Here is a 12,736-nt window from a genome sequence, read left to right as displayed (position 1 = left end):
ACGTCAGGCTCTCTTGACACAGACTCGGACACAGCCGTCCTGACCTAGGAGCAAGTCATGTGTGACTAACCTCATATGGGCAAATTAAGCCACTAAAAAGTCACTCAGTCAGCCACTTAGTTCGGCCAAGGTTGGCTCTCCTGACTATAATTGGGGCAGTGGCCCAGTTAGGAGATCAGAGATCCTGACCTGCAGCAGGGCAGGGCCAAATGAGATTTCTCCCCAGACGGCAGGCTCTGGGTCAGTGGAGCACACCACCCCACACCGAGCACCCAGCGACCCGTGGCCGATGTTTTGCAGGGTAGGACAAATGGCCCGAGAGGAGAGATGGCGCTGCTTGATCATGTCAGCAGTGCATAAACAAAACACAAACATTCGCAAACACACACACACACACACACACACATACACACACACGCACGCACGCACATGCGCACACATCATTCTCATGCATGTTGCACTTCATATATAAATTCACCGTATATCCCAAGACACACAAGATTCTCTTGAACACACACAAACTGACACACATGCAGTGGACATGTAAGGGTCCAGCCATTTCACACCAATCAATCGGTTCACACAGACTGTGAACGGTGCAATCACACACATACACAGACATACACACACACACACGCAGACATACACACACACACTCACACACATACATACACATACACTCACATACAGTGTACACACACACACACACACACACACACACACAGCTCTCAAAGTCCCATCACAGTGGTGGATAATGAATGGAGCCGGCAGTTAGTGGTGAGGTTGAGAGGCCAGGGCCCCGCTGGGCTGGGAGGGCCCGCTGCACGCAGGCTCCACGCCGCGCCGACCCGGGAAGCTGACTGCTCTACAACCATCTGCTGGCTCGGATCAAGGGAGCCGCCGTCACATCTGGGACTTAATGATTCCTCAACACCGCCTGAGCAGCAGAGGCAGCAGCAGCCGCGGAATATCACCACCACTGCATCAGTGCCAATGAACTTCATATCAGAGTTGAGCACTTTGATTCATGGAGAAAAGGCCTGATGATACTCAGAAATTGAAGTTCCGGAGGGGCAAGTCACAAATATCCATCAATGAATATTTACCTTAGAAGAAAAACATGATAGACTTGCAAACCCAAGTTAATCATCACAAATGACTTTGTATGCAGTAAATGCATTCTGTCGAAGGCATATGGACATAATCTTCTAGAACGAAAATAAGATCTTCATGGCTTCATATGCTTTAAAAATCTTTTGCAATCAAGACTGATCCACCATTAAGGGCAAGAGTACGTTTTCAGAAGACACAAATACAGTTTGGGAGGTTTAGGCAGTTGTTGTACAAAGACAAAAAAAACATGACAAACTGGGAGAACTGTGTCAGGCTCGGAGGATATTGTTTACGGATTTTACACATTTTAAGCCACAGAACCCCACGGCGGCGGAAAACTTTGAGTGAAAATACTGTGGTCACTCAGTGTCCTCGGAGAGCCAACAACTTTGTCTTCTGATGCGGCTCAATTCGACAGAAACTTTGAAATCCTCTAACCAGCACTGGGCTCCCTCACACTAGACCCATGCGTCTCCTTAAAATGAATCAGTGAAGCAAACCATTAATTCTTCCTAATTTGCTTTATTTTTCTTTTTTGTTTTTTATTTCGATGGCACATCGAATCCAAACCACAAAATAAAAAAAAAATAGGCAAAGCTCAGGAGGATGCCAAAAAAAGCGTGTTTCCTGCGTTCATCTGGGGATGGGGCTTTGTAGATGTTATGTATGAGCCTGCTGCCAAAGCGCTCCCCGGGATTGTTATGACGATCGATTGGACACGGCCTCAGATCAGTCAAGCACGCCTGAGCCCTTCTCTCCGCGCTGCCGCCAAGGCACCGGTGAGACATCCCCTGGAGTCCGCATGATGAAGGCAAACAACACGGGATGAGATCTCACTCTCTGCCTCTCTCCCCCTCTTCTCCCAATTAGAGTGTGGTGGCAAGCCCCCTGGCTCTCCAGCCCACCCCACCTCTCCCCTCCAACCGCCCCATGCCCCCCCATCTCTGGTGTCAGGAGGGTCGCTAATGCAAGCTGTCAGTCATGGCACCACTGACATCTGTCAATATCTGGATTGACCACAGAGGGAGCGTCGGGGGCGGCGGCCAGGACGGTGACAGATGGAGCCGGGGAGTGTCCAGAAAACGTGGCGGAACGCGGATCGGATTTCGGCGGAATAAAGCAAATCAAACATGATGGCCATACAAAGGAAGACAAGTGTTCGGCCGGACAGACAGAGGGGAGAAAGTCGAGGAGGAGAGGATTGAGTGAAAGACAGAGAGAGAGAGAGGAGAAGAGGAAGAAGAGAGAGAACAAGGGGCTCGCGTTTGGGGAGGAGAGGCTAGAAGCAGGCCGATGAATGAATCAATAATGTGCGAGCCTCGGGAGCGTGTGATTGACAGCTCTCCGTAACACGACTGGGGAGCGAGATGCTCGCTCCTGCTCTCCTCTCACCTCGCCTGCCTTCCTCTCCCCGTTATCGCATTCCCACCGGCACCTCCAGGCCTCTCTCCACTTCTGACCCCAGTTATTCTTCCTCTTTTCGAATACACTTTCATTTTCTCTGCCCTCTCTTTCTCTCCCTCGCTTCCTCCTCCCTCCCTTTCATAGCAGCAATCTCCCACTCATTTTGACAGCACAGGTTGAATCACAAAAAGATCATAAAATAAAGTGAACTCTGCCAAAAAAAAAGGAGAAATAATTTGTCCACATTACAGGCCAGTCAGCCTGATAACAGCAAAGTGCTATGAAAAACAGCCTCTGAGGAAATCATGTTTTGCTCTAACAAAACAGTCTCTCTCTCTCTCTCTCTCTCTCTCTCTCTCTCTCTGACTCTCTCTCTCTCTCTCTCTCTCTCTCTCTCTTCCTCTCTCTCTCATAATTTGGATGTGACACACTGCACTGATGGTCTTCTATGCAGTCTCATTACCTCTCTCTCTCTCTCTCTCTCTCTCTCTCTCTCTCTTCCTCTCTCTCTCATAATTTGGATGTGACACACTGCACTGATGGTCTTCTATGCAGTCTCATTACCTCTCTCTCTCTCTCTCTCTCTCTCTCTCTCTGCTGGCATGACGGAGAGGCTCCATTACCTCGGACAGTGTCTCCGAGCCTGTGTCTGTGCCTGCTGAAGCACTCAGACAAGGTGCCGGGCGGCCTGGGCTGTCCGGCGTGTCAGGGAGCAGATGGTTCCAGCTGGTCCGCAGCTGGCACTGCTGGTAGGCGCCGGCCGCCGCGGCGTCCTCGGGATGAACGAGCGGCCAGAGCGGCCAGGGCGGCCAGCCGGCTGGTGGGCTGGTGTGCTCTTGGCCCCCGCTGCGCCACCCCCAACCCTGTGCCAACCTCGCTGCTCCCCCGCACTGCTCCCTACGGCATGCCAGCCTACCTGCAGATGCTGCTCGTTTGTGGGTTAATGTGACTGATTCAGAGCAGATGTGTGCGTTCCAGAGTGTGTGAGAGATAGTATGTGTATATGTGTGTGTGTGTGTGTATGTGAGAGAAAGAGAGAGAAAATAGTGTGTGTGTGTGTGTGCATGCAATGGGAAACGGAACGAAATGGTGGGAAATCGGGAAAGGCAGGCAAAGCCATAAATAGATTAGCATGCAATTATCAGATGAGGACATCTTTTCAGTTGCTTTGTCCTTCATCTTCCTCCTTTTTACCGTGAAGATCTTGTTTGGATTGTCCAGGGTTGTCCTTCGCTGGCAGGCATACTGAGAAACCGTGGACTCTGAAGTGCTTGGCAAACCCACTGGAGACGTATCCTGTGAAGACATCACACTCAAATTTCTTAGAATTACAGTACATGCGTCCATCTCACAAGGATGTTAAGCTGAGACAGCATCTCTCTCTCTCTCTCTCTCTCTGTATGACGCAGTTCACAGCTATCTCTCGACTGAGACTGGATGCTGGCGGAAGTAGAGACACATGGTGAAAATATGACCGCAAACTCCCCAAACTACAGTCCACAAATTAAAAACTAGGTAGCAGGGGGTACTGTGACACAAATGCGTGACACGCTACAGTGTCCATCTCAAATTTTGGACCCAAGTGGCCATGGGGGACCCGGGTTAGATTCCGACATTCCGGGGTAATGTCCTGAGCCCACCCCATTTCTCTCTCCCACTTGCCTCCTGTCACTCTTTCCACTGTCCCGGGGTGCGTTTCCCAAAACCATAGTTGCTAACCTGTTACCTGTCACCTATTAGCAACTTAGTTGGCAATGGGAAATTGCATTGCAACCAACAAAGTAGCTAACTTAATTAGCAACTATGGTTTTGGGAAATGCGCCCCTGTCTGAATAAAGGCACAAAAGCCCCAAAAATAAAAAGAGTAACAACTAGGTTGCAATGAGAGAGAGAGAGAGAGAGAGAGTGAGAAGGGACAATAGTTACAGTACTCTGACCCACTTGCTATGGATGAGGTCATATAGGGAAACAAGGCAAGCTAATGATCATTGGTGCCGAGATGAAAGGCATCGCAATCAATTATTTTCACTTACCTGAGACATAAAGTATTTAGTGAGACCTAATCCAATTGGCTCTTTCCAAAAAAGTCATTTCAGTTTTTGAGAGACACTGCCTTCCCCATTTGTAATGCATCAAAAGGATTACACATTTAATATTAATACACACAGGAACAATTATGACTTTGAGAGGATCGCTGTGGCTGTGGGAATTTCCTTCAGAATAGTCACAGCAAATCATGATGAAAATTTGGGATTACAAATCTAGAGAAACAAATGCACCATGACATCTTATTTCTTAAAAACACGGGAAGCATTTCTGAGCCCAAACTGAATAACATCTCTCAAAGCCATTAAAATGAGTATCCGAATTATACCGAGGGAAAGGCACGTTAAAACAGAATACAAATCACGGCAATTACATCACCACACTCTCCTTAAAACTCCTCAAAAGTGTAACTTTTAAGATGCTTCCGTTCCATCTTTTTTATCTCCAAAATCAGTAGAACTCATGTAGTCATTCTCTCTGCGCACTTAACACAGGTCATTTTTCTAATTAGCCTAGCCAAAGTTCTTTTAGGCTATTCCCTCCACTCGGCGGCCATATTGCAACACTTTTCGGGCACAAGGCTTCATAATACCGAATGTAATGTATTGGGATTTATGTGGATATTTTGTTATGTTATTTTGGTGTATGCTCATTTGGTGAGTGATGCGGGGGGTTCTCACGAGGTGAGACTTGGAGCAACGGGATGTTCAGTTTCAGTTTTGAATGTGAGAACTCAGAAGATGTAGACCTAAGCCTGTGTAGGTAACATGTTGCTAAGTTAGAAGTAAAGTTCGCTTAATACCTTTTTTTTCTCGCCTCTTTTTCTCGCCTCTTACACCGAAGAACACAAAACCCCCTTGAAATCAGATAACAAAAGTGTGCAGGACAAAATGTCTGCATTTAAGACTTCTTCCTTACCAGGAGGAAGGCATGATTAGGCCTGTTCAAAATCCTCATATTCACCCCAACATGTGCTCACACATTTTCACAAGCCAACCAATTGGCTGCTACTGTACATGTTGTCTATGTGGATTGGCAGTTAAAATGGGAAAGTCAGCCAATCCACATGTAAGGCCAGAAGTGAGCATGCCAGACGCCATTTTTAAAATGGTGAGTCAATATTATACAGGGATATTTTTGGCTGAAGTATAGCAAAGCATCAGCCAAATGAATTGAAATGGTAGGCTACTTATTCTCTCCATGGTGGTGAACAGTCTACTTATGGAAAGATGAAGCCTCTCAACTAGATCATTACCATACAGTAAGGTAGGTAGTTGAAGCTCTGGCAACCAGACGAGTTCTATTTAACAAGGCAACCAGAGCAACCAGGCAACCAGGGCCACATACAGTTATGAAAATACAAAGGTCCAAAAACCGAGGACCTCCAAATTAAAGCACCAACAATTGACCTCATGGACATTAAGTATAGAGGGTGAGAGAAATGGGTGGTTGCCTCTGGCCCTTGTAAGGGCCATCAGGTACCACTAATGTCCAAGCCCAAGTTACAGTAATATGAAAAAGAAGCAATTTTGACCTCATGTTGTGATTGTGAGATTGTGAGATGATTGTTAGATTGTGAGATGGTTGGAGAATGGGGGTCACCAAATTTGGTGGCATTGAAAATAAATTGCAGTCTTAATACTGAGGAAATTGAAAAGTATTCTAAAAAAGTTTTCCTGAGCTCCATCAATCATTTGCTTTACAGAAAAAGGACTGGTTTTAATGCAGTGCCACCTGTGGTCCAAAAGAACACAGCCATCCAATATTTCTTCTTTTTTTTAAGTACTTAAAAACTTTGCATTCTTGTGTTGTTACCTCCACATCTTTACTTCAGAGAGCCTTTTCTGGAATGTTTTTTTTTTGTTTTGTTTTTTTGTTATTCCCATTTATGGTTCCAGTTCAACTAATTAGTTATGAAATGTTCCTCTTAGTTCCTCCTGTTGTCTTTATCATTACACAACTTTTCCAGCCTTTTGTTAGACTGGGTAAACCCAGCTCAATGTTTGCTGGAACTGATCACAAAGCTTATACACCAGATAATTGGTCTAATTGGTTGAAGGATATCTAAATGCATACAGAGTGATTTGAACTATACCCATCGATCATACCTCTTGTGCAGTAGAAATACAGTGCACACTTCCCAGACTAATGTTCAATCTTAAAAGATTGAGCTTAGTGTGGTGATATCCAGACTATGGTCTGTCCCATTTTTTTAAGATGTGGTGCTGGCATCAGTAGTATAGTGTTGATATGATTTGTGAATCATAGCCATATTTATCCATATTTTACAAAGTCTCAACTTTTTTGAAATTCGGGCTGTAAGAATGTTGCCAACTAAATATTCCATTTGATGTCATCATCCACTCAAGCAGCCATTATACCAGAGCCAGAGCATCTAATTGGCTCTGACCAGAGCCAATCTGAAGTGTCTCCACCTCTGAAAATGAAGTTTACAGTCTCTAGAAACACTGTACAAAATGTCATGCTTTAGTCATAAAATGCACAATACCTTTTTTTATATATATGAGCTTATGTGCCCCACTATTTGGGAGAGCTCCCTGGAGAATGTTTTGACATCACTCAACATAGTGAACGTCCTCACTTCGGAAGTGGGGAGTTTAGAAGTGGGAACCTAATTCCCACCACAGCCATAGAAAGAGAGAATTGTTTTCCTATGGAGGTCTACAGTATGAGAGTGTCACCACTCTGTTTTATCTGCTCTGCTTCCCTCCTCCAAGCCACATGAGCACACTATTATATTGCCTGTCTATGCTGGTAAATAGTATAACACTGACTCTGGGGCCAACATAGCACTCTCATCACTGAAGAACAGCAATACCCTGGCTCCCTAAACTGACAAAACGAGCCGGAGCAGAGATCACTTTGCTTTTATGTGCAATATGCAAGCGCCACAGCTTTTTGCAGGGATTTTTAAATCAATGCATGTCTCATAAAGCAAATCTATTAGCTATACAGACCTCATGAATGCCAAGGCATGTCTTGTGCCTACTCCCCGGTGAGGAGGAAACACATCAGTCAAGGCGTGGGAAAAGGGCGCCCAGGCCGCCGGTGAGGCAGGTCGATAACCGTCAAAACGACATCATTAGATCTGTCCCGTTATGACATATCCACTGGAATTCCAGCGTGGTGATCAAGAGTTTATAGCCACGCTGCCCGCCGTAAGGCAGGCTACTCTAAAGTGAGCGAGTGAGGTAGGTAAGTAAGTAAGACACACTACAACACAGACAGCGAGTAGAGACACAGTCTACTACACTGTCATAAGTGTTTTGAAAAGACTAGAGTTAGGGCAGTATAGGCCTGCATACATAGTGACTCAGAGAATGGTCTTTTTGTTTGTTTGTTTGTTTCTAATTGCCTTCAAACCCAATACAGTCACAATTTTATACCAGCATTAAATCATGTCTACTCCATTAGCCTTTTTTAATGGCTTTGGAATGGGATGCTGTTGATGCTGTGGCTGTATACAATAGTTAGAGCCTGAATTAGATATTGATACGATAACATATTATCACAGGTGGAAAAGTCCAGCTTCAGAAAGTAAAAGTCCTACCACATACAGGTATCTGTGCCAACCACTCACTTAAACCAGCTGATTCTAATTAACACAACACTTCAGCCAGGTAGAGCAGCTAATTGATGAGATCACCTGTGTTAAGTGCACAGGTAGAACCAACACATGAATGGACTTTTGCTCTCTGAAGCTGGCCTTTTCCACTGCTGCATACTATGGGTGCCTCTCATCATGCCTCCTCGATCCTCGATGCTCGATCCTCGAGGGGCGTTCCCACTGATCTATAACTAACACTGGATAGACTATCCCATTGTTTTCCCCCCATCATTCTTTATGTAGATCAGTGAGGATCGAGGCATTGAGGAGCGAGGGAGGACGTATAAACGCTGCATGAAATGCACCCTATGATCAACACGCACAACACAGGCACAAAAATACTTCTCCCTGTGGGTCTACAGCACCCCCTAGTGACTGCCGTCTGGCAGAAGCATCATCCAGGAAGATCAATCAGCCCTGTTGCCACTCGCCAACCCTAAACCCCCCACACCTGCCCCCATGCCATCAACCGCTAGAGAGTGCGCCTCACCTGGATGCGGTGCCTGCTCTCCACGGCCACCGGCCAGCCCGCCCTCATGCTCTCCGTGAACCAGCTGATGTCCAGCACCTCCGTGTCTGTGGCCAGGCCGGCAGCCTGGGCATGCAGCCAGGCCCACAGCTCCTTGGCTGGGTTCCCCTCTGCCACAACGTGGGTCACCTTATTGCTGCACACACACAAAAACAGAGCAGAGAGCGGTCAGGGAACGAGTCCAGATTCCCATGGCATCCTCTCACTTTGGCCCGATAGACTTGCAGGTCCATTGATTTTTCCATTTTTGCATTTCGGTTCATGGATTTATTTAGCAGCTCCTAGTTTGATCCAAACACAACTAAAAGGATGGTAAAATAAGTATGAGCGTTTGTTGTTGACTGCACACACGCTTCAAAGGCAATTGAATCTTCTATTTTGGTGTGGTTTCAAAAGCGCACAGTCACCACTTCAACTATTTCGTTTGTATGAACCGTAGTGCAATGAATTTGGTGTGAATGGGTCACCTTCTCTTGATCCATAGGAGAAGTGAGAGACTCTTACACCTGAATGAATTTCTGGCTTGTGTCTGAGAGAATCTAATTTCCCCAACAGCTGAATCGGATCCAACACATCTGAGGCGCTGGGCTCCATGACAATATTAGAGCAGATCCAACAAATGTGTGTGTGTGTGTGTGTGTGTGTGTGTGTGTGTGTGTGTGTGTGTGTGTGTGTGTGTGTGTGTGTGTGTGTGAGAGAGAGAGAGAGAGAGAGAGAGAGAGAAGAGAGAGAGAGATCAGGCATACAGCAAAGCTATCGCCAGACACACCCACACCACCAGCTAAGCCCTCTGAAATTCCCCACTCCCCCAAACACTTTGTTTCATCACTGTTTAATTACTGCCCCTATCAGGGCACTCATCCATGCAGTTACTCCCACAGAGGGGCCCACCTGAGCACCCTAAGGAGGGGGGAATCAGCGGAGTAGGGCCCCTGGGGTACCTGAATGTCCCCAAATGACAAGATAACCTTCCATCATACCCTCACTTTCCCCACGAGTGCCACAAAGCAGAAGGGAGGTAATTGGAGTTATTGATGCCGACTAATTGGGCTAACTTGTAGAACAGACACCCCCATACAGGCCTTTTCAAGCAAACACACACATACACACACACACACGCGCACAAACATGGATGTACTGTATGCACACACACACACGTCCACACAGATATGTGCACATTTACACACACACACATACTTGCACTCACACACACACACACACTGACACACACACACACTTCTGGATCTACTGTTGGACCAGAGAAAGCTGTATCTTTTGGCGGTGGTGGGCCTTTGATGTTCCATATCTGCTGCAGATGAATGGAGAGAGGTTTAAGGAAACCCAGGAGGCTTTCAACTCACCAAGGGGATCAGACCCGCACTACCTGCAACAGCACGAGCTGGTGAAATCAGCTTTTAGCAAACTCTGAGAAGTCTTAAAAGTGGAGCAAAATTGCCTGAACAAAAAAAAGTGCAGATTGACAGTTTAGAAAATGCATTTTAAGCACAGCTGTTGACTGGAGGCTCTCAGGCAGGCCTAATGGGTAACAGAAGTGCAACTGATTTATTTTTTATTTATTCTTTTTTTGTTTGTTTTTGTTTTGTCTCGTATCTTTATTTTTTGCCACATAAGACGTGTCGGCACATTAAGTCAAAAATAGCTGTCGCGCTTTACCCCTTCAAACATAAATAAATAAAAAATATTTCCGTCTCCATCAGCAGAGTCCTGTGTAGTGAAGAGAACGTGCGGCTGTGGGGGGAGCTCGGCTATGTGGCCTCTGGGGACGCGAGTGCAGGATTTCACACATTCCCCTGCCCTTGCTCCAGAAATCAATCACCAACGTGGCAATGTGAACAAGGTAAAATCATGCTATCCTTCGGGGTGTATTCAAGGTACGTTTCGTAGTGTGCTAAATAGCAATCGATCTCCTTCAATATTTATGACACATTCTCTCTCTGATACCTTTTCCTCTTCGCTGCCTATATCTTTTGTTCATGTTCTTTCTCTCTGACTTCTGTTTGTTGCCCTCCTCTCTCTCTCTCTCTCTCTCTCTCTCTTTCTCCATCTCTCTTTCTCTCTATCTCTCTGTCAGCACCCTTATGCGTTTTCAGGTTTGCTGTCGGGATAAAAGCCCAGGGTATATTTGACACAGCAGATAGCTCTTCAAGTGCCTGAACGCCATGGCAAGCCTCACATCACACACAGCAGCAACACAAAAGCTTGACTCGAAAGGAGGACCCAAGGTTAACTGGAGACTTGATTGTGAGAACAGATGCTTCTTTTTAATTTCATGCATACATGCGTCCATGTTCTCCCCTTTTAATTGAGGTATGATTAAAACATGGGGAAGGGAGTGAACATGCAGCAGAATTCAGCTCTGCTGAAGCAGATTGCCACTTCCAGGCCACCCTATGGTATGAAGAGACGTCAAGGTACAGGATTTTAGTGATCCGAGAAGGCTGCGCAAAGCCACACAGGGCCCTGATTTGGTTGGACAGGTCTTTTAATTGGGTCTTGTGCAGGAAATTAAGACATAAATTAAAAAAAAGAAAAACATTTTACCAGACACGCACATCGTTGTTATTTAGAGAGTGTTGGCTGGTTGTAGACAGCTGGAAAATGATCAAAACATTAGTTGAACTCCTACTCCTTAAGTGGAGCATTAAATTAGTCTGAAACTCTTAAAAGTCTCATGAGCGTGATGTGCCGCACCGCAAAAATTTAAGCACAATTCATCTTTAAGTCGTGCACGTCATGAGTCGGCAATTAAAACACGACTTATTATTATCAGCAGACCGAAATATCATGACGTGGCACTGACTGTGTGATTTGCAGTCAGAACCCCCTCACGGCCGACCCACCCGACTGGAGGCTATTTCTGTACACCTCGCCTCCCTTGCCTCGGAGCGCTGTTCCGCGGAGTCAGCAGGAGAGCCAACAATGGTGCATTCGAGCTGTTAGCGGAATCTGCAGATGGCGAGCGTGAGGGGCCCACCTGGTTTGCTGTGAATACAGGACGGTGAATGGGACGGGTGTAGCTCAGGAGGGATTGGCTAAAAGACTTCATAGGACATGGCAGTGAAGACATGTTAGATGGAAAGGGATTGTTTGTTTACCTGCTTGTGTGTGTTTGTTAGTTGGTTGGTATATATGATGCCAGGCATGCATTCATTAATTTCTTATATTCAGTTGCACTCTTTTTTTTTAGCTTTTGCCTAAAGGTGAAGAGTGCACCCAGGTTGTCTGACATTGTTGCTTCACAGCATTGATGTGATTCACAGTGGCACATTCTCTCTAACACCAATGTCATTATGTTAGTGCTTCCCTTAGACCTCTCTCATAACCATCCATGTCCACTCAATCAACACTTTGTCTCCTTTGGCACTGCCAAGTGTTTGATAGCTACTCCTTAAAAAAAACGTTTTCCAAAAATGTTTTTCACAAGTTTAAAAAAAAAACTTTCATGTACAGTTGTCTTATCACAAAGCTGCAAAATGCTGTGATCGCAATGTGTGGCTGGTATATGTTCTGAGAGTTCCTTCTTTTGTGTGTGTGTGTGTGTGTGTGTGTGTGTGTGTGTGTGTGTGTGTGTGTGTGTGTGTGTGTGTGTGTGTGTGTGTGTGTGAGTGTGTGTGTGTGTGTGTGTGTTTGTATGTTTGTGTGTGACCTCAACCATGCAGAGAGAAAAAGACTATCAAACAGAAGCTGATATCAAATTCTACCAGCTTACAAGTTGTCCGTTTTTTTCTCTCTCTCTGTGGCAGTGGCTGGTCTGTTTCCTGTGGTTGGCTTCAAAGCGCAGTGTACTGAGGAGCGTGTGCAACTGTAGGAGCTCGACAAACTCAAGCTGCAGTTCTGGGAATGTTGCCATGTCTTTGGCTGGGTTGTGGCAAATAGAGCTCTTCTGGCAGCAGTTATACCCTCCAAATACCCCCCCCCCACACACACACACACACACACACACACACACACCCACCCCTGATCCTCTACCTCCACTCATACAACTCCCTCTGGCT

At 46.0% G+C, this 12,736-nt stretch overlaps 1 protein-coding gene across 1 annotated transcript in view; it reads right to left on the bottom strand.

Moving 5' to 3' along the window:
• dntt (deoxynucleotidyltransferase, terminal) overlaps nucleotides 1-12,736 on the bottom strand; it is a 69,523-nt gene that overhangs the window by 55,601 nt on the left and 1,186 nt on the right. Inside the window, exons 2-3 of the mRNA XM_062519596.1 lie at nucleotides 8,682-8,856; nucleotides 3,712-3,813 (exon numbers count right to left, since the gene is read on the bottom strand). Of these exons, the coding sequence (XP_062375580.1) occupies nucleotides 3,712-3,813; nucleotides 8,682-8,856 (277 nt within the window). The remainder of the gene's footprint in view (nucleotides 1-3,711; nucleotides 3,814-8,681; nucleotides 8,857-12,736) is intronic.

Source organism: Sardina pilchardus, chromosome 18 (genome assembly GCF_963854185.1).
Source record: "Sardina pilchardus chromosome 18, fSarPil1.1, whole genome shotgun sequence".
Taxonomy (NCBI): domain Eukaryota; kingdom Metazoa; phylum Chordata; class Actinopteri; order Clupeiformes; family Clupeidae; genus Sardina; species Sardina pilchardus.
This window is presented reverse-complemented; position numbering and strand designations above follow the sequence as displayed.